Source organism: Narcine bancroftii, chromosome 3 (assembly GCF_036971445.1).
Source record: "Narcine bancroftii isolate sNarBan1 chromosome 3, sNarBan1.hap1, whole genome shotgun sequence".
NCBI classification, from domain to species: Eukaryota; Metazoa; Chordata; class Chondrichthyes; order Torpediniformes; family Narcinidae; genus Narcine; species Narcine bancroftii.
The window spans coordinates 26252368-26277484 of NC_091471.1; the positions used below are offsets into that span (position 1 = coordinate 26252368).

The 25117-nt window shown below is 50.6% G+C and overlaps 1 protein-coding gene across 5 annotated transcripts in view; it reads left to right on the plus strand.

Annotated features, from left to right (window-relative positions):
* Positions 1–9779: 9779 nt before the first annotated feature.
* LOC138757024 (zinc finger matrin-type protein 1-like) overlaps positions 9780–25117 on the plus strand; it is a 100167-nt gene continuing 84829 nt past the window's right edge. For 2 of the 5 annotated variants that reach the window (XM_069923627.1, XM_069923628.1), the window contains exon 1: positions 9875–9960. Coding sequence is in view for 1 of the 5 variants with exons in the window: in XM_069923619.1 (XP_069779720.1) it covers positions 9822–9960 (139 nt within the window). In the remaining 4 variants the exon portion in view is untranslated. Of the gene's footprint in view, positions 9961–25117 lie in introns of all 5 variants that reach the window. The other 3 variants (XM_069923629.1, XM_069923630.1, XM_069923619.1) reach the window with 2 other exon arrangements.

Sequence of the window (25117 nt, forward strand, 5' to 3'; positions counted from 1 at the left end):
CAATGGCCCTCCTGCGACAGCAATATGGGGCCCCCATGAACTCGATACCTGCCCAGTATTTACTGAGCACCTGATGCCAGGGCACTGGGGAGCCTGTTAATAATTTTGTGAAGACCATGACAGAGCTGGGACAATCCTGTGGATGCAAGGATATAACAGCTGCAGCCTACCAAGAAGAACTCATCTGTGACAGATTGGTGGCCGGTTTTCATTCCAACCACATCTGTGAGTGACTCCTGGATATGGGCAACTGAACCCTGGTTCAATTGTTAGAAACTGCCCAAACGAATGCAGAGACCTACTCAAAAACCACATGGCCACCAGATGGTGTGCACTTGCACCACCATCTTGGGTCTCAGGGTCCCTGACTGTCATTGCAGCCGCTGAGCACACGAAGTACAATTACTGAGGCAAAACGTAGCACCCGAGAAAATATTGCCCAGCCCGTAGCACAACCTGTTCGAACTGCTGGAGGAAAGGAATTACGCTAAGAAATGCCGCTCTAAAACCCCTTCCAGCAGCACCATGTGCAGACCACAACCCACATCACCATTTTAGCTTGATCCTCTTGCGGTATCACTTCCGGTAGCAGAGAACCGAACGGCAGGAATGGGTGACTAACGACACGGGATGATGTTATGTCCAGCTTCCCTTCTGGACTCCTCCATATGTGATCCATAGGGGCGGCCTCCTTCGAGATCCCCAGGATGACCATCTTAGAGGCAGCCATCCCAACTTTACAGCAGCAATGAGATGACACTGACCACCATCGTGCTGGATCAGAATAGGCCACACCAATGGGCACTATTGATGATTGACATTGAGGTAAATGGCAACACCGCGGGATGTTTGTTCAACATGGGGAATATGGAGAGCTTTATACACCTGGCCACAGTTTAGTGCTGCACCCTGCCAGTATCCCCTGCCAAGTGCAAGGTAGCATTTATGGCTAAGTCCCACTCCACAAAAATCCGTGGGTGCTGCACCGTGACCCTTACCATTAGGGGCACTAAGTATAAAAACTTCAAGCTGCTAGTAATGCCCCATCTCTGCATGCCAGTCATACTGGGGCAAAATTTCCAGTCAGTTTAAGTGTGCTGATGCAATTTGACAGGCCCCACATCCCAGTCACAGTCAGAAATAACCAATTTCTGGAAGGCCCACCCCCCTTCCAAAAGTGGCCAATCACACACTGGAATGCCATCGAGGGAAACTGACCTGTGGGGTGGCCACCCTCTGGATCCCTCCACCCCTCCTGTTCCAGAACCTCACTCCCGGTTGCAAACCTGTTGCCAGGAAATGCAGGCGATACAGCCCCATGGACAGGGAGTTCATAAAAGCCAAAATGGGGTGGCTACTAGAGGAGGGTTTCATAGAACCCAGTAACAGCCCCTGGAGGGCACAGGTGATGGTAGTTAAGAGTGGGGAGAAGCCAGACCATCAATAGGTTCACTTTATTGGACACAAATCCCCTCCCTGCATAGCTGACATGATGAACGAGATCGCCCACCATAGATCTCATCAGTGTACCATCAGATCCCGATCCGCCCTGAGGATCGTCCCTACACGGCATTCGAGGCCAACGGGCGCCTCTATCACTTTCTGCAGGTCCTATTCAACCTCACAAATGGAATGTCAGTGTTCTAAAGGGAAATGAACCGCATGATGGATGACAATAAATTAAAAGTCACTTATCCCTATTTGGAATAATGTCACCATCTACTGCTGTACATGGTGAACATGTATACTCTGGTTTCTCTTCAGATCGTATAAATCTTTCGCCTTTTACATGATGAACATGATGAGAACCTGCAAACGTTTCTGGATACCACAAAAACCCTGAACTTAACTCAATCAGAAGATGTGTGTGTTCAGTACCACGCAGTGGGCAATACCAGTATGTGGTGGAGCATGGTGTCATTGCCCCTGACCCTGAGCACATTCGCCCCCTGCTGGCACTCCCACTGGCTCGGAACCCAAGGTGTTAAAAAGGTGCTGGGGTTCTTCTCATACTATGTCTAGTGGATCCACAACTACGCGGACGAAGCCCGCCTCCTGGTAAAAAAAAACCTTTCCTCTGTCAGTGGAGGCCTGCGAGGCATTCGAGGGCATTAAAAGGGGGATTGCCAAGGAGGCCTGTTATGAGTCCAGAGGACACATAAACCCAGCAGCAATAGAGTCTCCAAGACAAATGGTTACTTAAAACAAAATTTGTTTTTAATTATCTTTAAACATGAAAACAGAATCACATTTTAACTCATCACTTTTGTCTTAACTAACTTAACTTAACCTCCTAATTCTAAGCGCACGTGTATGTAATGTGTTTGTACATTTTGAAAAGTTCTTTGATTCACAGTCCAATTTTATTTCTCATTCCTCCAAGTTCAATGGTTGCAGGCAATTCTTATACTGTGGACAGAATTTAACATTTATAAAGTTCACCAGGCTTTGGTGCTTGAAAGGTAAATGCCCTCAGTTTTCAGAGAGATTTGTTGTTCCTTTTTAATCAGCCTCTTCAATGTCTTGTCGAAGAAATTTGCCCCTCAGGGTTCTCCAGACGATAACCTCTTTCTTTCAGGTCACCACAGAGTGCCTTTTTGTTTCTCCTATTCCAAGTGAAACATTAGACAGCCAGTCCTCTCCTCTTGCCTGAACCACAAGGGCTTTGACCAGGCTGAATCAAGCACTTACAACCCATCTTCCACATGGGGTTTTCCACAAGCTTGCCAGCTTGTCCTGTTCCAGTCTCAGATGCTGTTGCTGACTGTAACACTGTAGAAGTGATCTCTGTCTCTCTCTCTCTCACACACACACACACAGAAAGCCTGTTTGACTCTCTCTGCTTGCAAAACCACATGACCCTCCAGTATTTCAAATAAGACCTGTTTTAAAGTGTTTGTATGTGACCTACTCTAACAAACCTTGCCCCAATTTATCTCCCAAAAACATATCTATATACTCTGTCACAGGCCATGCAGGTCATTGATGAATCTATCTCTTTTCAAGTCGAGAGCAATGCTTCTGACTTCACCCTGGCCACCACATTGAACCAAGCAGGCAAGCCCATAGCATTCTTTTCCCAAACCCTCTCCAGGGACCCAAACTCAGGCACTCAGCCATTGAGAAGGAGGCACAGGCTATAGTAGAGGCTGTGCACCACTGGAGGCACTATTTAGCTGGCAGACTCTTCACTCTGCTGATGGATTAGAGAGTCATTACTTTTATGTTTAACAATAAACAGTGGGGAAAAATCAAAAATGACAAGATCATGAGGTAGAGAATTGAGCTATCCAGCTTCAATTACAATATCTTGTATCAGTCAGAGAACCTCAACAAGCTACCTGATGCTCTGTCCAAGGGAACCTTTGCTACGGCACAAGTAGATCACCTCTAAGCCCTCCACGATAGCCTCTGCCACCCCAGGGTCACCAGGATCTACCACTTCGTGAGCACCCACAACCTCCCCTATTCAGTGGATGAGATCAAGGAGCTGACCCGTAACTGCTCGGTCTACGCGGAGTAAAAGCCGCACTTCTACCGCCCTGAGAGAGCTCATCTGATCAAGGCCACTTGCCCCTTTGAATGTCTCAGTATGGACTTCAAGGACCCCTTTCCATCTATCAATCCGAACATGCACTTCCTGAATATCGTGGCCGAGTACTCATGCTTCCCACTTGCAATCCCCTGCCCAGATATGACCACACCCACGGTCAATAAAGCCGTCCGCATCCTCTTCACCTTGTTCAAATACCCCAGTTACATTCAGTGACCAGGAGTCCTCATTCATGAGTGAGGAGTTGCATCAGTACTAATGTCCATGGGGTTAGCCACAAGCAGAACTCATGTGGGAATTGGGCAAGTGAAAAGGGAGAATGGAACTATCTGGAGAGCAATCTTCTTGCCCTTAAGTCAAAAGGAATGTCCGTCTGGCAAGAGGTCCTCCTGGAAGCATTGCACGCCACCAGGTCCCTTCTCTGTACAGCCATGAATGCCACCTGACATGAGAAACTGTTCTCCATCCCTAGGACGTCGGTGTTGGGAACCACACTGCCGGTCTGGCTGACAACCCCTGGGCCGTTGCTTCTCCGCAGACACAATAGGACCCACAAGGCAGACCCACTGGTTGAGCAGGTGCACCTCTTGCATGCTAACCCCAAGTATGCCCAGACGGATGGGAAGACACAATGTCCATATGTCTATCCAGAACCTGGCTTGAGCAGGGGTCCTGACATGGGAGGTGCACCTAGAAGCCCTCTTCAGCAACTAGCTGGCCCCAAGTATCATCCAGGTAAATGATCTCTTATAACCACCACAATCATCACCACGACCACTCAGGCCCCAGCCCCCAAAACCCCTACAACTCCCAGTGGAACAACTAACATTCCCACCCCAATGGAACCAGTTCACACTGCCACAGCTCAGCTCCCAGACACTCAGCCTGCCAGATGGGTCGCTGCACCGCAGGAGCCAATGACGACACCACCAGTGCTGTAGTGATCACAGCGGAAGTTAAAGCCACTAGACTAGCTGAATCTATGAACTGGTATAGCCTGCATGACCAGAGATAATGACAATGGACAGTGGGCCACTTCACCCTGCAGGACTTTATCCAGAAAAGGGGTGAATGTGATGGAACACGGTAATCCAGGTGGGGGACCTCACTGGACTGCTCAGGCTGGCCCGTCTCCAATGTGGTAACTCCTCCCTATAGTTCACCAATAAAGGCTGAGCACCCTAGTCTCAGGCCAGAAGCATGTAGTTGTGTGCTGGAGGTTTCAGGACATTAAAGCTTTTGGCTATGTGCTTCGTATCTGCATGTGGTCATTGATCGAGCTACATTTACTCCGAGAAACTTAAAGCTACTATCACCACTTCAGCACCTTTGATGTGGACCAGAAAGTAAGCTCCATCCCTCATCCAGATGTCTTTGACTAGCTCCTTTGGCTTGCTGACATGTTATACATCCTGAAAATTATTCAGCTGGGAGCAGAAAGCAGGAAAGTGTTACATAATGGAAGGCATCATGGTATATATTGCACATTTAAATTTGAAGAGACGGGCATATTTATACTTTTACTAATAGTCAAGAATTGAAAAAATATAAATGGATTTTCCCTGAGCAGACGAATTTTAAAAATCCTTTTCCTTCTAGCTCATCTCCAAAGAGAGAAACCCCACCATTTTGTTTGGGCACCTGCCTACATTTTGTTCATAAAAACAAACAGAAAGGCTGGAGGAACTCAGCCAGTTTTGCAGCATCCATAGGAGGTAAAGTTATATGACCCACATTTCGGGCCTGAGCCCTTCTTCAAGGACCTCCTCTGGATGCTGCAAGACTGGCTGAGTTCCTCCAGCATTTCTGTGTGGTTCTCCACAATCACAGCATCTGCAGACTTTCATGTTTCACTATACCTTGTTGAAGGGCTCAAGCTTGAAACATTGGTTATGTGTTTTATTTTTGCTATATAAAGTATGTTGCTGAGTTTCTCCAGCTTTGTGCATTACTTCAATCACGATGTCTGCAGACTTTCATGTTTTACTCAAGGCCACTCTAACACAGGTGGGTCATGTGACTTTCCTTTCAAAAACCTCATGTGTTGCACCTAACTCTTTCTGCCACTTCGTGATATTACATATAGGGACACGAGTTACCACAAAGAAGCCGAGACTTGACCATACTAATACTCCATTATTCACCCCCCCCCCCCCCACTTCCCAGCACGTTCATGTACAGTTCTTTCAAGTGAAGCAACACTTGCGTATCCGCGGGAGTCATTTACTGCATCCAATGTTCCTGTCATGGCCTTCTCTACATCGGAGAGACTGGTTGTAGACTGGGAGATCGCTTCACTTACACCTTTCACTCTGCCTGCATCAGTGATAGGGATCTCCCAGTAGCCAACCATTTCAATTCCACGCCCCTCTCCGTGCTGGCACATCGTTCTGTGGTCTCATGTACTGTGCCACCAAAACTACCCATAGATTGGAGGGGCAACAGCTAATTTTCTGTCTGGGCACACTCCAAACCAGATGACATTAGCAGCAACTTCTGATTTCTGCTAGCCTACTCCCCATTCTCCTTCTTTTCCCTTGCCCACCAGCTCTGCAACCACTACATTCTCTAGTCACAGAACAATACCCAACAGAACCTCCTGCTCGGGGCTGGGGCTGGGTGCCCCCCACCTCCTGCTCGGGGCTGGGGCTGGGTGCCCCCCACCTCCTGCTCGGGGCTGGGGCTGGGTGCCCCCCACCTCCTGCTCGGGGCTGGGGCTGGGTGCCCCCCACCTCCTGCTCGGGGCTGGGGCTGGGTGCCCCCCACCTCCTGCTCGGGGCTGGGGCTGGGTCCCCCCCACCTCCTGCTCGGGGCTGGGGCTGGGTCCCCCCCACCTCCTGCTCGGGGCTGGGGCTGGGTCCCCCCCACCTCCTGCTCGGGGCTGGGGCTGGGTCCCCCCCACCTCCTGCTCGGGGCTGGGGCTGGGTCCCCCCCACCTCCTGCTCGGGGCTGGGGCTGGGTCCCCCCCACCTCCTGCTCGGGGCTGGGGCTGGGTCCCCCCCACCTCCTGCTCGGGGCTGGGGCTGGGGCTGGGTCCCCCCCACCTCCTGCTCGGGGCTGGGGCTGGGGCTGGGTCCCCCCCACCTCCTGCTCGGGGCTGGGGCTGGGGCTGGGTCCCCCCCACCTCCTGCTCGGGGCTGGGGCTGGGGCTGGGTCCCCCCCACCTCCTGCTCGGGGCTGGGGCTGGGGCTGGGTCCCCCCCACCTCCTGCTCGGGGCTGGGGCTGGGGCTGGGTCCCCCCCACCTCCTGCTCGGGGCTGGGGCTGGGTCCCCCCCACCTCCTGCTCGGGGCTGGGGCTGGGTCCCCCCCACCTCCTGCTCGGGGCTGGGGCTGGGTCCCCCCCACCTCCTGCTCGGGGCTGGGGCTGGGTCCCCCCCACCTCCTGCTCGGGGCTGGGGCTGGGTCCCCCCCACCTCCTGCTCGGGGCTGGGGCTGGGTCCCCCCCACCTCCTGCTCGGGGCTGGGGCTGGGTCCCCCCCACCTCCTGCTCGGGGCTGGGGCTGGGTCCCCCCCACCTCCTGCTCGGGGCTGGGGCTGGGTCCCCCCCACCTCCTGCTCGGGGCTGGGGCTGGGTCCCCCCCACCTCCTGCTCGGGGCTGGGGCTGGGTCCCCCCCACCTCCTGCTCGGGGCTGGGGCTGGGTCCCCCCCCACCTCCTGCTCGGGGCTGGGGCTGGGTCCCCCCCACCTCCTGCTCGGGGCTGGGGCTGGGTCCCCCCCACCTCCTGCTCGGGGCTGGGGCTGGGTCCCCCCCACCTCCTGCTCGGGGCTGGGGCTGGGTCCCCCCCACCTCCTGCTCGGGGCTGGGGCTGGGTCCCCCCCACCTCCTGCTCGGGGCTGGGGCTGGGTCCCCCCCACCTCCTGCTCGGGGCTGGGGCTGGGTCCCCCCCACCTCCTGCTCGGGGCTGGGCTGGGTCCCCCCCACCTCCTGCTCGGGGCTGGGGCTGGGTCCCCCCCACCTCCTGCTCGGGGCTGGGGCTGGGTCCCCCCCACCTCCTGCTCGGGGCTGGGGCTGGGTCCCCCCCACCTCCTGCTCGGGGCTGGGGCTGGGTCCCCCCCACCTCCTGCTCGGGGCTGGGGCTGGGTCCCCCCCACCTCCTGCTCGGGGCTGGGGCTGGGTCCCCCCCACCTCCTGCTCGGGGCTGGGGCTGGGTCCCCCCCACCTCCTGCTCGGGGCTGGGGCTGGGTCCCCCCCACCTCCTGCTCGGGGCTGGGGCTGGGTCCCCCCCACCTCCTGCTCGGGGCTGGGTCCCCCCCACCTCCTGCTCGGGGCTGGGTCCCCCCCACCTCCTGCTCGGGGCTGGGTCCCCCCCACCTCCTGCTCGGGGCTGGGTCCCCCCCACCTCCTGCTCGGGGCTGGGTCCCCCCCCACCTCCTGCTCGGGGCTGGGTCCCCCCCACCTCCTGCTCGGGGCTGGGTCCCCCCCACCTCCTGCTCGGGGCTGGGTCCCCCCCACCTCCTGCTCGGGGCTGGGTCCCCCCCACCTCCTGCTCGGGGCTGGGTCCCCCCCACCTCCTGCTCGGGGCTGGGTCCCCCCCACCTCCTGCTCGGGGCTGGGTCCCCCCCACCTCCTGCTCGGGGCTGGGTCCCCCCCACCTCCTGCTCGGGGCTGGGTCCCCCCCACCTCCTGCTCGGGGCTGGGTCCCCCCCACCTCCTGCTCGGGGCTGGGTCCCCCCCACCTCCTGCTCGGGGCTGGGTCCCCCCCACCTCCTGCTCGGGGCTGGGTCCCCCCCACCTCCTGCTCGGGGCTGGGTCCCCCCCACCTCCTGCTCGGGGCTGGGTCCCCCCCACCTCCTGCTCGGGGCTGGGTCCCCCCCACCTCCTGCTCGGGGCTGGGTCCCCCCCACCTCCTGCTCGGGGCTGGGTCCCCCCCACCTCCTGCTCGGGGCTGGGTCCCCCCCACCTCCTGCTCGGGGCTGGGTCCCCCCCACCTCCTGCTCGGGGCTGGGTCCCCCCCACCTCCTGCTCGGGGCTGGGTCCCCCCCACCTCCTGCTCGGGGCTGGGTCCCCCCCCACCTCCTGCTCGGGGCTGGGTCCCCCCCCACCTCCTGCTCGGGGCTGGGTCCCCCCCACCTCCTGCTCGGGGCTGGCCCCCCCCCACCTCCTGCTCGGGGCTGGCTCCCCCCCACCTCCTGCTCGGGGCTGGCCCCCCCCCACCTCCTGCTCGGGGCTGGCTCCCCCCCACCTCCTGCTCGGGGCTGGCTCCCCCCCACCTCCTGCTCGGGGCTGGCTCCCCCCCACCTCCTGCTCGGGGCTGGCTCCCCCCCACCTCCTGCTCGGGGCTGGCTCCCCCCCACCTCCTGCTCGGGGCTGGCTCCCCCCCACCTCCTGCTCAGGGCTGGCTCCCCCCCACCTCCTGCTCGGGGCTGGCTCCCCCCCACCTCCTGCTCGGGGCTGGCTCCCCCCCACCTCCTGCTCGGGGCTGGCTCCCCCCCACCTCCTGCTCGGGGCTGGCTCCCCCCCACCTCCTGCTCGGGGCTGGCTCCCCCCCACCTCCTGCTCGGGGCTGGCTCCCCCCCACCTCCTGCTCGGGGCTGGCTCCCCCCCACCTCCTGCTCGGGGCTGGCTCCCCCCCACCTCCTGCTCGGGGCTGGGTCCCCCCCACCTCCTGCTCGGGGCTGGGTCCCCCCCACCTCCTGCTCGGGGCTGGGTCCCCCCACCTCCTGCTCGGGGCTGGGTCCCCCCCACCTCCTGCTCGGGGCTGGGTCCCCCCCACCTCCTGCTCGGGGCTGGGTCCCCCCCACCTCCTGCTCAGGGCTGGGTCCCCCCCACCTCCTGCTCAGGGCTGGGCACCCTCCCCCCAATCATATCCACCTTCTACCTCCTGCCGTAGGGCCATGCTCCTGCGCCCCACCATTTTTTTCGGGGCGACTTTTGCTCAAGCCCGAAACGTCGCTGATGTGGAGGACACCGCCGTCCGTCATCACCCACCCTGGTCAGCCAACCAGCGTCGTGCTGCTGCGCAAGCGCTTCATGCTCCGTCGTCAGCCGCTCCTTGCGGAACGAGAGGCCTCTTGGCTCCTGCGCAGGCGCGTTGTTGGCTACCCTAACCCCTCCCATTCCCCAGTCTGGAAGACTAGTTTTCCGCGTTTTTCTTTTAAACTGCGGGATTTTTTTCTCCATTCACCTGGATCATCACCAAAAGTTCGCGTCCCCATCGTCAATGCTGAGCGACCAGAGTCACCGGGCGGTCGAGCTGGGGCGCAGCCGCAGTCGCGTGCATGCGCGTTAGACGCATGCGCCGTGGAGTCGCTGCTCCCCTGGCACCATGGAGATGAGCGACCCTATCCCGCAGCTAGTGGAGAGTTTTAGACAGCAAAAAGCCGACTGTTCCTGGAATAGTCTGGCAGGGGGTGACAGTAGTAATAACAGGGAGATTAATAGATCCGTGCAAACGAATGGAGAAGGTGAGTTCAGCTCCAACAGCCAGCACAACCACCAAACCAGAAAATAAAATGATGCGAACTGCAAGGAGAAAGCGGCGAGGCTGCGGCCTAGTGGCATTTCTTCCCCTGGGGCGGGCCGAGTTGGACGAGATGGTGCGTGGGGTCCCAGTGCTTGAACCGTGGGTTGGGGCCTCGTCCTCCGCCAACCCCCTCCCCACCCCCAACCACGTCGCCGTGCATTTTTACCTGTTGCCGTCCTCAGGAAGACGGGTTTGGATTCTACCCCCAAATTAAAACCTACCGTGCCACTAGGGCCTGGATTAGATCCAGGAGTTTTAAATCTTATTTTCGTTTTCACTTTAGGGCATTTAAAAAAAACGCCAAGGGATTTGGATCCCTCCCCCTCCCCCCCCCTCCCTCCCCCCTCCCCTCCCCCCCCTCCCTCCCCCCTCCCCCCCTCCCTCCCCCCCCTCCCTCCCCCCTCCCCCCCCTCCCCCCCCTCCTCCTCCCCCCCTCCCTCCCCTCCTCCTCCCCTCCTACCTCCCCCCCTCCTCCCCCCCTCCTCCTCCCCCCCTCCTCCTCCCCCCCCTCCTCCTCCCCCCCCCTCCCCCCCTCCCTCCCCCCCTCCCTCCCTCCCTCCCTCCCTCCCTCCCCCCCCTCCCTCCCCCCCTCCCTCCCCCCCCTCCCTCCCCCCCCTCCCTCCCCCCCTCCTCCCTCCCCCCTCCTCCCTCCCCCCCTCCTCCCCCTCCCTCCCCCCCCCTCCCTCCCCCCCCTCCCTCCCTTCCCCCCCCTCTCCCTTCCCCCCCCTCCCTCCCTTCCCCCCCTCCCTCCCTTCCCCCCTCCCTCCCTTCCCCCCCCTCCCTCCCTTCCCCCCCCCTCCCTCCCTTCCCCCCCCCTCCCTCCCTTCCCCCCCCTCCCTTTCCCCCCCCCTCCCTTCCTTCCCCCCCCCTCCCTCCCTTCCCCCCCCCTCCCTCCCTTCCCCCCCCTCCCTCCCTTCCCCCCCCTCCCTCCCTTCCCCCCCTCCCTTCCCCCCCCTCCCTTCCCCCCCCCTCCCCCTTCCCCCCCCCCCTCCCTTCCTCCCCCCCCCTCCCTTCCTTCCCCGCCCCTCCCTTCCTTCCCCCCCCCTCCTCCCCCTCCCCTCCCCCCCTCCCTCCCCCCTCCCCCCCCTCCCTCCCCCCCCTCCCTCCCCCTCCCCCTCCCCCCCTCCCCTCCCCCTCCTCCCCCTCCTCCCCATCCTCCTCCCCTGCCTACCTCCCTCCCCTCCTCCTCCCCTCCTCCCCCCCCCTCCCTCCCCCCCTCCTCCTCCCCCCCCCTCCTCCTCCCCCCCCCTCCTCCTCCCCCCCCTCCTCCTCCCCCCCCTCCTCCTCCCCCCCTCCTCCTCCCCCCCCCTCCCCCCCTCCCTCCCTCCCCCCCTCCCTCCCTCCCCCCCTCCCTCCCCCCCCTCCCTCCCCCCCCTCCCTCCCCCCCCTCCCTCCCCCCCTCCTCCCTCCCCCCCTCCTCCCCCTCCTCCCCCCCCCTCCCTCCCTTCCCCTCCCTCCCCCCCCCTCCCTCCCTTCCCCCCCCCTCTCCCTTCCCCCCCTCCCTCCCTTCCCCCCCCTCCCTCCCTTCCCCCCCCCTCCCTCCCTTCCCCCCCCTCCCTCCCTTCCCCCCCCTCCCTCCCTTCCCCCCCCCTCCCTCCTTCCCCCCCCTCCCTCCCTTCCCCCCCCCTCCCTCCCTTCCCCCCCCCTCCCTCCCTTCCCCCCCCCCCCCGCCAAGTTGTGAAAACCGGCCATTTTTATTTAAACATTTCAAATGATTTTAGAGTGGTGCAATTTATTCTTTTTGGGGTTAAAATGCATTTTCAAAATATGCTCCTCTAATTAATCAATTTAACCCCCCCCCCGTGGTAATGCTTAAAAATAGGATTGAACTTTTTTAAAAAAAAATCGTCCTTGTAGAAAGAGTTGCAGTGTTTTGGCCACCTTTATGGGACAATAAAAAGATAATTTTCAGGATTGAAGTCAATTTGTCGTGAAACGTAGCGATTTATCAGCATAGCTTGTTGGTGTACTATAAATGCAAATGAACAAACAGTTCTACATTGATCAAAATCAGCATTTGTAATATTTCAAACGATGCTTGTCAACTTTCATCAATGTATTTTTAAATATTTTACATACTGTAGGGCATAAATTATTTTGGCAGTAGGTGTAAATTTGAAGGGAACAGGCAGTGTTCCAAATTATTTCATTTAAATTCATTGTAAGGCCGGTACAGTGTATATTTTTAACCTGTGGCCATCACCTCACAGTAATTTGCACTTTCATGAGGGGATTGCATTTTGCGTTGAAATTATTCGATGAAATAGTTACAAATTTGTTCATGTATTCATTCTGCTATTTTAAATTGGTCTTTTCCCATATAAAATACATTTTCACTCGTTAAACATTTCAAATTAAGACATGAACATATTTGTTGCTATTATTATTCGCATTGTTTCAACTCCAATAAAGTTAGCCAAACCATTTATATGCTTCAATGAAAGTGTCATGGCCATCAGGTAGAACGAATTCCACTGATGAAACTGCTGCATAAACATCTATGCTAAAGCTCTGTAATAATGTTATCTTGATTTAATGTACTTTAACATAGATAATTGATACTTTATAGTGTTAGTAAAAGTATGTTAGTAATGACTGCCCAGAAAATAGCACATTTTAATTTTACCTGTTCATTCAGGGAATTATAGACAAATTGTAATTAAAAAAGAGTTGCTGTAAAAATCATTTTGTTAACGTTTTGACTTTGATGTCAGAATGGGAAAGCTACAGGTGTGAAAAATCGATTGCTTGAAGAAATTTACAATTTAGTGATTAAGTATCTCAGTTAATAAATGAACATAGAAAACTCATGGGCACAGCCAACTGGTGCCTTTTATTGGCAATCAAAAATTACACGCTCAATGGTTGCATTTCCTCATTCTATAACCAGTAATTTGAGCAGAATTAAAAGATTCTCTTTTTTCATTAGAATTTGAACATTTAATTTAAAAACTGAAATAGAATTATTATAACTGGAATGAATTTTGTCATATTTTTATGATTAATTTGTAGAAATATCGGCTTTCCAGCTTTCATAAAATATTTTGTGGAAACAATTTGAAAGACATCACAAAAATACCATGGATGCTGGAAACCTAAATGAAACCAAATGCCAGAAATGCCCAACTGGTCAAGCAGTAACTGAGAAAGAGTTAATATTTCAGATCAAAGATTTTTCTTCCAAATTGATGAAATAAGTTAAAATATTAACTGGATTGTTCTCTCCATAGCTCAGTGGTTCTCGATCTTTTTCTTCCCACTCACATACCACTTTAAGCCATTCCTATGCCATCAGTGCTCTATGATTAGTAAGGGATTGCTTAAGGTGGTAGTGGATGGAAGGGATGGTTGAGAATCACTGCTCTAGACACAATTGTGACTGAAATACTTTTCTAGAGAAAAATTTGTCGTTGGCCCATTTCCTTTGGAGTTATGAAACCGTGCACATTACAAGTCAATTAGGTATGCTTAAAACAGTGGTTTTCAAACTTTACTTTCCACTCACATACCACCTTAAGCAATCCCTTACTAATCACAGAGCACCAATGACATAGGGAATACGACTTAAGTGGTATGTGAGTCGAAAGAAAAAGATTGAGAACCACTGCACTCTCTGACATATGGCCTAATGTTTTCTGGTATTTTCAACCAATATTTTAAATAGAGCACCTTTATAGTTAAACAGCCTGTATCTCTTCTGAAGTGTTCTGCACAAAGTGGTTTTGAGATTGTGTGTAACATTTTTCATTGTGGATATGAAGTTCCAGTTTAAGAGGATTTTCAATACTATCAGTAAGGTTATCTTGTTGTTATTCTACGGTATTTGCACACACAACAAAAAATACAACTCTGTACTTGTGCAGTAACCAGAAAATGAAAAGAATGATGCCGTGAGACAGCAAAAAAAATTGTATGACTGAGGTGAAATGATGAAAGCATATAGTATGTCCAGTCTATATCCTAATGGCATGCTACCGAACTTATGATCTAGTAGGATGGCCGTATCCAAAGAAAACTACTATCGTTCAAACCATGAAGGGTTTAAAATTTGAATAGTTAAATCAGAACTACAAGTAAACTGGTATCAGCAAAAGTGAAATTGTTAGATTGTCTTTCAACTCCCAAGAAGATTTTTTTTGAATATTTTATTAAAAATTTTTTTCCATACATGCGTTCAAATATATTTCAAAATACAGATGTAATAATATATTGAGTATCAAATACATGATGATAATGCCCCAACAACCCCCCTCCCCCATAGTCCCAAGAAAAGATAAAGGAAAGAAAGTACATAGTTAAATGTTAGAACCGAAGGAAAGAAAGGAAGAAAGAAAAGAATAAAAATGAGAATGGACTGCTGAAAGTGTTAAATCCCATCTGGTCTCGAATTCATATCTATTCCATCGTTATTGGGCTTCCACGCAGTTACGAAAGTTATGAGGTTATGAAGAACATTTAGAAATTTAAAAAATTAAAAATTTAATCCTATTTTTTGTAGATACAAATTTATAAACATATATAATTTTTTTCTTTAAATTATACGTGATTTTCTCAAGGGGTATACAACTCTGCATTTCCCCACTCCATTGTTCCAAACTTGGGTGTGAATCAGATATCCAAGCATCTGCAATACAGTTTCTGGCCACTGCTAATGCAATTTTAACAAATTCTATATTTAGTATTTAGTTAATTTCAATTTCGGTCTTATCCCTATAATGTTACCTAATAAAAACAATTCTGGATTTTGTGGAAATTGGACTCCTGTAATTTGTTCTAAAAAATTTCCTAATTCCAGCCAGAAGGGTCTTACTTTATGACAAGACCATGTTGAATGTAATAAAAGTTCCTACCTCTTCACCACATCTTAAAAAAAAAAGTGATCTGATAAATAGGATTTTGATTTATTTAATTTTTGTGGTGTGAGGTATAACTGATATAAAAAATTATATTGTACTAGTCTATATCTTACATTTATTGTATTAGTCATATAGTCTTGACATCAGCCCAATTCTTCTAGTCTATTATCACATTTAAGTCTGACTCCCATCTTTGTCTAGATTTCCCATCCAGGTTATTAATATCTTTTTGGAAAGGATAACATTGGATAACAATTTTTTTTTCAAAAGGTTTACTTCCTTAAAAAAAGAATTGGATTTATGATAGACAACTTCAAGCTGAACACAAAGTTAATTTCAGATTTGCTCTATCACGTAGGAAGTTGGAGAATTTTATTGAATTTAACATGGATAATCTCATGCTGAGCCATGCTTTCAGGTTTAGCACAACAAATGTGAGGAGCTCAGGGTTTGTCTTGGTCATCAATTTTACAACCAAAGTAGAGCTCATAGTCTTTCATAAGTTTTCACTCATACATGCAGTTTGTGCTGCATCTTTGAGCCTTAAGCGTATTCTCACACAAATGTAACAATGTATCGCAGCTGTTGCGACATTGAAGAGACATTTTTGCTTTATTGACTCTTCCTGAAGACAAATGCTATTGTTAAATACACTCACTTCTATTGGCTGAAGAACAATCTCTAGCAATACAGCGCCTGTATATGTGAGCTGCTTTCATAGCCTATCTGCATCTATCCTGAATAAGCCTAAGAAAATATTTGTATAGCATCTGCACTGAGTGCATGCCCAGGCATGCTTGGACTAACCAAAACACCTTGCTTTGTGGGCAATATACCAGTAAATTTAAAATACGACAGGAAAACACAAAAAAATCTTTTTAAAAAATGGTACATGATAGGAAAATGTTCAGGTGAATTTTGTGACTAGCAGTCCAAAATCCATAAAATACACCCAAAAGTGTTCAGAAGGAAATCGTTGTTGTCCAGTGTAATTACTATCTAAGCATGATCTGCTTTAAATATGATTCCTGTCCAACACCAGAATAGTTTAAGAAAGCTAAATGAGACATGGGCAGTGAAAATTCCCTACACCCTAAAGCAGTGGTTCTCAACCAGTAGGCCATCACCCAATGATTGTTTCTTAGTCCCATAGCATGTGGGACTTCAAAAATGTTCAATAAAATACTTTAAATTAGATAAAGATGTTTCTTACAGAGCTGCCCTTGACTTGAAAATATTGCTCAGTCATCGCCATTAATGGGCCAGAAGCCAGATGGGCCTTAGACTGAAAAAACTTGAGAACCATTGAGATAGATTTAAGAAAAAAAGACAGCAGGAACTGGATGGAACATTTTCTTTATATCTTGCTGGATAGGTCATCTTATAAATGTGAATTAGGGTAGGAATATGCCTTTGGACCACTGGCATTTTCTGTTGTGACAAGATTGCCACTGATTGGATTGTAACCTTAATTGCATTTCCACTGACTCGCAATAATAACCTCTCTCCCACTCCCCCACCCTTGACCATTAAGAGTCTGCCTCTAACTTAAAAATATTCAAATTCATTGCTTTCACTAATCTTTAAGGAAAAGTTCCAAAACGTACTTCATCAGTCTTAAATGGGTGACCCTGTATTTTTAAACAATGATCCCCAATTCTAAATTCTCCCAAGGTGGAACCACCTCCACATCCACCCTGCCAAGACCTGTATTTTAATCAAGTGGCCCACTCTTCCTCTTCATGTTCTAATAGATACAAGTCTATCATGTCCTAATAGATACAAGTCTATCATGTCCATCCTTTCCTTAACAGTTCACCCATTCCAACTATTTCAATTAAAACTTCTGAACTGCTTCCAATCTATTTATACCTCCCTTAAATAGATTCTGTCCACTGTTATCCGGATATGATCTCCCCAATGTACTATCTTCCTGAAAAGTAAACTCTGTTTTTGAATTCAACTGCTGTGGAGAAAAACAATAACATTTTGTTATAAAAGTAAAAACACAATGTTGGAGAAACTCAACAGGTACTTTATGTAGCAAAGATCAAGATACATAAGCAACATTTTGGGCTTGAGCCCTTCATCCAGGTCTATACCAGTGTTATGTTTTTACTTCAATCATGTCTGGAGACTTTCATATTTTACTACAGTAACCTTTAATTGCTACCTTTACTTGCATGCTAGCTTTTGGAAAATTATGCACTAGGGAACCTACATCTCCATTATATTGAATTTTTTTTCTGGCCAACAAGATATTTTCATACTACCATAGTATTAGCTCTTAAAAATAGGTTGAGCTGTCTTGAAATTTGTTGATGGATAGTTAATTGGCTTAATAATAAATATTGAAGGAGAACTATTGGCCTAGAACAGGGATGGGCAACCTTTTAATTTTTAATTTTGACATACAGCACGGTAACAGGCCATTTCAGTCCACAAGTCCGTCCTGCCCCAATGAACCTACATCCCCGGTACATACTCATGGGCCAAAATGGCCTGTCACTATGCTGTATGTCTAAATTAAAAATTAAAATGTTGCCCACCCCGGCCTAGAATCTTAGATCAGTTAAGGAATGAAACTTCCTGAAAAAATAGTAGCGATCCTTGTGTATTCTTAGAGCTGCTTAATAGTTTTGAAAGACTGAATTCAAGTTTGTTTTTAATTGGCTGAATTTATATTCCTTGCCTTTTTTAATGGATTTGATCTTGTATATATAGATTATTTGGCTAGCCTTTTAACTGCTACTAATTATATATCTGATGTGCTACTGTATTGACCCATGACTGTAGAATATAAAATAGAAGAGTTTGCACCCTTTATCTGATCTCAAAAGCTAAGCAGGCTTAGCCTGGCCAGTACTTAGAGGGGAGACTGCCCAGGAGCACCAGGTGCAGTAGGTTTCTGCAAGAGACAGCGGACAAAGTGGTGACTCTCTGTCTGCCTTATGGTAGACTAGTGATTCCCAAAGTGGGCGCTGCTGACCCTGTAGGTGGTGGAAAGATCCAAGGGGGCAGTGAGGGAAATGGGGGTGTTCTAAACCTTCATTCTTGTTATTATTCAGTCTACTGCAAAGTTTAATGAAGAAGTCAGTGCAGTAATTTTCTAGCCAGACCCGGGATGGCAGTAGTAAGCAAAATAAACTGCAGCAGGCATTCTCCCGAGAACTGTTCTTGGTGGCCGCCATGTTCTACTAGTGTCGCGTCACTACCCCTGCTCAGCACTACCATTAACCCCCCTCCCACTCAGTGCCACCACTAACCCCCCCCCCTTCACCCTGCTCAGCGCCGCCACTAACACCCACCAGCGCCGTTGTATGGGAGGGGCTTGAGATATGGCTTGGAGACCAAAGGGGTGGTAGTCCAAAAAAAATTGGGAACAAAAGTTAAAGAATTTCATATATGTTACGTTCTAAATGTAGTATTACATGACAACAATGGAACCTTTAATGGTCAGGTGACTTGTTCTAAAAAATTTTAAAAAAGAAAAGTTTAATATTTGAGTTGAGACAGGCATGTTCAAATCTCAATAGTATAAAAGAGTATATCAGTTTTGAATTTTCTTTTTCTGGGTCATTTTATTGAGAATTAAATATTTACCTCTTTATAATCTGCAAGTTATATCAAATTCAGGTTTATATTCACCTGTTTCAAGGCACAGTGAGAACTGGCCTATCCATACATAGTACAGTGTAAAATAGTACAGAGGGCAAAGTTGCAGAGAGAGATCAGTTATTACAGAGCTAAGGCAATGTAACTGTACTGGCTAAACAATTTGCTGGAGGAAAACAGTATCAAACTGCAAAAGTGGGAGGAAAAAGATAATGGATTCTCGGTGTTTTCACACTGCAGGCAGCTTACTTGGTCCCGGAGAAATTCCCAAGAATTCAGGACATCCTGGGCCTTTCACACTGCGGACCAAATTCCTGGGAATTTGCCCTCCCTGGCAATTTAGGTTGAGTCCCATCTCCCAACCGATGACGCGCTATGCACTCACAGGAGTAAGAGTAAGTTCCCCCACATCCCGTCCATCGATTTCCTGCCTGTTCTCTCCCCGTCAGCTATCGGTAGGTCGGTCAGTCGCCTGCCCGCGCCCCCCGGCCTTCGGTAGGTCACTTGCCCGCTTCCTCCATCCCGGCCGTTGGTAGGTCACTCACCTGCCCACTCCCAGCCGTCAGTAGGTTGCTCGCCCGCACACTCTCTCCTTCCCTCCCGTCGCCAGATTGCTCGCTCACCCGCGCCGTCTCTCTTTCCTCCCTCCTCACCCCGCTCCCGTCTGTCCGTAGGTTGTTGGTTACCCACCCACCCCCCCTGGACTTCGGGGCCGCTTCGGCCTGTTATGACGGCAGCACAATGCGGGGTGAATGGCTGACTTTGTTTCCCAAAATCCGTCACGCAGCTGGAACCGCTCTGGGAAATATAGTTCTATGAGGGATTATGGTTCATCCTGAATTGGGCTGCCATCGCAACAGACCAAAGCGGCCCACTATTTTCTGGCATTAAGTATCTTTTAATGTTAATCACCGTGGTGACACAGCACGCAAGCGCTGATGTCACGAGGCTTCCCTGCTTGGCCTTTTGGCTCTTCACACTGCAGGTCTAGGAAAATTTCTTGGGGCCGCGGCCCTCCCTACGAAGTAGGGCAGAGGACCTGTTTAAAATTCCCAGGTCGACCTTTTCACACCATAAGTTCATTGGAGGGTTCCTGGGAAAATTTCCTGGAATCTCCATTTTACAATGCAGTATGAAAAGGCCTATTGTTTCAAGCTGAAAGTCTTCAGCTGGATTGAACATCACAGCACAATACAGTCCCTTGGGTATATGATGTTGTGCCAACCAATAGAAACCTAATGAGCAAACTAAACCTTCCCTACATTAAACCCATAACCATCGATTTTTCTTGTAAACATATGCCTGTCTAAAAGTCTCCAGCACCACCCCTGGCAATGCATTCCAAGCGCCACTATTCTTTGTATAAAAAAATAATTACTCCTGACATCTCATCTAAACTTTCCTCCTCTCGCCTTGTACAGGAAAAAGGTGCTTGCTGTCCACCCTATCTATATCTCTCATAATCTTGTAGACCTCTATTAAGTCACCTGTTATCCTTCTTTGCTCCAAAGAGAAAAGCCCTAACTGTTAATTTTGCTTCATAAGACACATTCTCCAATCCAGACAACATTCTGGTAAATATCCTCTACACCCTCTCAATGGCTTCCACATCCTTTCTGTAATGAGGGGACCAGAACTGAACACAAAATTTCCATGTGGTCTAACCAGAGTTTTATAGAGCTGCAATATTACCTCATGACTCTTGAATTCAATCCCTTGTCTAATGAAGGCCAGCACACCATAAGCCTATTAATTACCCTATCAACCTGCGTGGCAACCTTGAGAGATCTATGGATTTGGTCCCTCTGTTTTACACACCGTTAAGAATCCTGCCGCGACGGAAGGCTTGTTTCTTCTCTGGACAGGACGGCTTTGTAAGGTGAGCCTGGTGGGCAGCTCGCTTCTTTGCCAGCAGCTCCTGGATTTCCTGGCTGTTTTCGTCAAACCAGTCCTTGTTTTTCCTGGAGGAGAAGCCCAGTACCTCTTCAGTGGATTGCAGTATGGTAGCCTTCAACTGATCCCAGAGGGTTTCAGGGGACGGGTCCGTGAGGCGGGTTGCAACGTCGAGCTTTGCTTTGAGGTTTGCCTGGAAGTTTCCTCTCGCTTCGTCTGACTGCAGTTTTCCAACATTGAACCTCTTTCTGGGGGCTTTATTGTTCCTGGGCTTTGGCTTGAAGTGAAGGTTGAGCTTGCAGCGAACCAGCCGGTGGTCAGTGTGGCATTCCGCGCTAGGCATGACCCTGGTGTGGAGCACATCTTGTTTGTCACTTTCTCGCACCAGGATGTAGTCCAGGAGGTGCCAGTGTTTGGATCGGGGATGCATCCAGGTGGTCTTAAGGCTGTCCCTCTGCTGAAAAAGGGTGTTTGTAATGACAAGCCGCTGTTCTGCGCAGAGCTCCAACAGGAGGCGCCCATTGTCGTTGCACTTGCCGACGCCATGCTTGCCCAGGATTCCTGGCCAGGTTTCTGAGTCTTTGCCGACACGAGCGTTGAAGTCGCCCAGGATGACAACCTTGTCGGCTGTAGGGGTACGTTGGATGAGGTTGCGCAGGTCGGTGTAGAACTTGTTCTTTTCTGCTGGTTCCGCCTGGAGGGTTGGAGCATAGACACTGATGAGGGTGATGTGACGCTTGTTTTGAAGTGGGAGTCGCATGGACATGATTCGGTCCGAGAGGCCTGTCGGAAGGTTTTCGAGTTTGGAGGCAATGAAGCTCTTGACCATGAAGCCTACACCAGATAGGCGTCGTTCATCCGAAGGCTTGCCAGACCAGTAGAGTGTGTAGCCCGCGCCGCGTTCTTGGAGGCTGCCTACATCTGCCAGGCGGACTTCACTGAGAGCGGCTATGTCGATGTCAAGTCTGAGAAGTTCATGTGCAATGAGGGCAGACCGACGTTCAGGTCGGTGGCTGTCAGTCTTGTCTAGCATGGTTCTGATGTTCCAGCATGCTAGCTTGAGTTTGTGAGCATCTTTTGAGGGGGAGGACGTGGAGGGGGAGGACGTGGAGGGGGAGGACGTGGAGGGGGAGGACGTGGAGGGGGAGGACGTGGAGGGGGAGGACGTGGAGGGGGAGGACGTGGAGGGGGAGGACGTGGAGGGGGAGGACGTTGAGGGGGAGGACGTGGACCTGTCCTCGGGCCTGCGCAAAGGAGCTTTTAGGTGGAGTGCAGTGCGCGCAGTACTGGCCCCACCCTTTACACCCATGGTTCGTGTGCCGTGGCCAAGCAAGCTGGGACGTGGCAGTGAGTGGTGGACTAGCCTCGCCAAACGAACACAGCTCAGCGCGGACATTGGCGACTTCAGGGGTTTCTACGAGGCTCTAAAGGCTGTGTACGGCCCCTCACCCCAAGTCCAAAGCCCGCTGCGCAGCTCAGACGGCAAAGTCCTCCTCAGCGACAAGATCTCCATCCTCAACCGATGGTCAGAACACTTCCAATCTCTTTTCAGTACCAACCGCTCAGTCCAAGATTCCGCCCTGCTCCAGCTCCCTCAACAGCCCCTAAGGCTAGAGCTGGATGAGGTTCCCACCCTGGATGAGACATATAAGGCAATCGAACAACTGAAAAGTGGCAAAGCAGCAGGTATGGATGGAATCCCCCCAGAAGTCTGGAAGGCTGGCGGCAAAACTCTGCATGCCAAACTGCATGAGTTTTTCAAGCTTTGTTGGGACCAAGGTAAACTGCCTCAGGATCTTCGTGATGCCACCATCATCACCCTGTACAAAAACAAAGGCGAGAAATCAGACTGCTCAAACTACAGGGGAATCACGTTGCTCTCCATTGCAGGCAAAATCTTCGCTAGGATTCTACTAAATAGAATAATACCTAGTGTCGCTGAGAATATTCTCCCAGAATCACAGTGCGGCTTTCGCGCAAACAGAGGAACCACTGACATGGTCTTTGCCCTCAGACAGCTCCAAGAAAAGTGCAGAGAACAAAACAAAGGACTCTACATCACCTTTGTTGACCTCACCAAAGCCTTCGACACCGTGAGCAGGAAAGGGCTTTGGCAAATACTAGAGCGCATCGGATGTCCCCCAAAGTTCCTCAACATGATTATCCAACTGCACGAAAACCAACAAGGTCGGGTCAGATACAGCAATGAGCTCTCTGAACCCTTCTCCATTAACAATGGCGTGAAGCAAGGCTGTGTTCTCGCACCAACCCTCTTTTCAATCTTCTTCAGCATGATGCTGAACCAAGCCATGAAAGACCCCAACAATGAAGACGCTGTTTACATCCGGTACCGCACGGATGGCAGTCTCTTCAATCTGAGGCGCCTGCAAGCTCACACCAAGACACAAGAGAAACTTGTCCGTGAACTACTCTTTGCAGATGATGCCGCTTTAGTTGCCCATTCAGAGCCAGCTCTTCAGCGCTTGACGTCCTGCTTTGCGGAAACTGCCAAAATGTTTGGCCTGGAAGTCAGCCTGAAGAAAACTGAGGTCCTCCATCAGCCAGCTCCCCACCATGACTACCAGCCCCCCCACATCTCCATCGGGCACACAAAACTCAAAACGGTCAACCAGTTTACCTATCTCGGCTGCACCATTTCATCAGATGCAAGGATCGACAATGAGATAGACAACAGACTCGCCAAGGCAAATAGCGCCTTTGGAAGACTACACAAAAGAGTCTGGAAAAACAACCAACTGAAAAACCTCACAAAGATAAGCGTATACAGAGCCGTTGTCATACCCACACTCCTGTTCGGCTCCGAATCATGGGTCCTCTACCGGCACCACCTACGGCTCCTAGAACGCTTCCACCAGCGTTGTCTCCGCTCCATCCTCAACATCCATTGGAGCGCTCACACCCCTAACGTCGAGGTACTCGAGATGGCAGAGGTCGACAGCATCGAGTCCACGCTGCTGAAGATCCAGCTGCGCTGGATGGGTCACGTCTCCAGAATGGAGGACCATCGCCTTCCCAAGATCGTGTTGTATGGCGAGCTCTCCACTGGCCACCGTGACAGAGGTGCACCAAAGAAAAGGTACAAGGACTGCCTAAAGAAATCTCTTGGTGCCTGCCACATTGACCACCGCCAGTGGGCTGATAACGCCTCAGACCGTGCATCTTGGCGCCTCACAGTTTGGCGGGCAGCAGCCTCCTTTGAAGAAGACCGCAGAGCCCACCTCACTGACAAAAGGCAAAGGAGGAAAAACCCAACACCCAACCCCAACCAACCAATTTTCCCTTGCAACCGCTGCAATCGTGTCTGCCTGTCCCGCATCGGACTGGTCAGCCACAAACGAGCCTGCAGCTGACGTGGACTTTTTTACCCCCTCCATAAATCTTCGTCCGCGAAGCCAAGCCAAAGAAGAATCCTGCCATTAACCATGTACTCTACCTTCAAGTTTGACCTTCCAAAATTCATCACTGCACACTTATCTGGATTAAACTCCATCTGCCATTTTTCTGCTAAACTCAGCACCCTGTCTATATTTTGTTTTAACCGATAACAACCTTCTATACAATCCAGAGCACCTTCAACCTTTGTGCCATCTGCAAACTTACTTACCTCTATTTCTTCATCCACTTGTCACTGATCTCCAGAAAGAATATGTTCCATCTATTACTACTGTCTACTTTTTGTAGGCAAGCCAATTCTGAATCCGCAAAACCAAGGTTCCATGGACTCCATGCCTCATTCCTTTCTGAACGAGTCTACAGTGGTTGACCTTATCAAATGCCTTGCTAAAATTCATGTACACATCTACTGCCCTACTTTTTTTTTGCTACATCCTCAAAAATCTCAATTAGGCTTGTGAGGCATGACCTACCTGTCACTAAACCACGCTGACTATCCCTGAAAAGTCTACATTTCTCTAAATGCTCATAAATCCTGTCCCTAACCATCCTCTCCAAAATTTTGCGCACCACTGACGCAAGAATCAACGGTCTATAATTCCAAGGATTCTCCTTATTACCTTTTTTAAACAAGCAGATTATATTTTCCATTCTGCAATCCCCTTTGACTAGAGAGGAAACAAAAATCATTGCCAAGGTCTCATCTCATCCCTCACTTCCTCGTAGTCAAGTAGAACACTTTAACATGATGCAGAAGGTCATCTGAACTCTTTAACCAGCAGCATATGTAATACCTTTGTTACAAAAACACCAGGTCTCTGTTGCATTGATGCAGATAGATAACAAAATCTATTAAACCCAAGCACATCACCATGAGGGTAAGTCATTTTTCAAAATCTTAACCATTCGTAGCAAGTCCAGCATTTATTACCCTTCCCTAATTCACAGTAGATAAGATGGTGACAATTAAGGGGATGGCAGGCCAATTCAAGTATGTAGTCTGCTTACATTTCTATTTTTCTAACTTTCATGAGAAATCGTATCTGTATATTCAACGTCATCTATAAATGGAAAGAACCAGTGTTATCTTTCCTTTGGGCCAGTATTGTTTTAAAAGGCAAATAATCTTTTATTGATATTTCTTCATTGGTCATTTAATTTCTTTTTATTTAAACATTGCAAACAACCTAATTGAGTGAACTGACTCGGACAAATTTCTGGGCATAACACTGTGTAGGAGTTGAATTTGCACCAAAAGATAATTATTAACTTGGTGCATTCTGTATTTCATCATCTTCCTATAACTAAACTCATTTCATC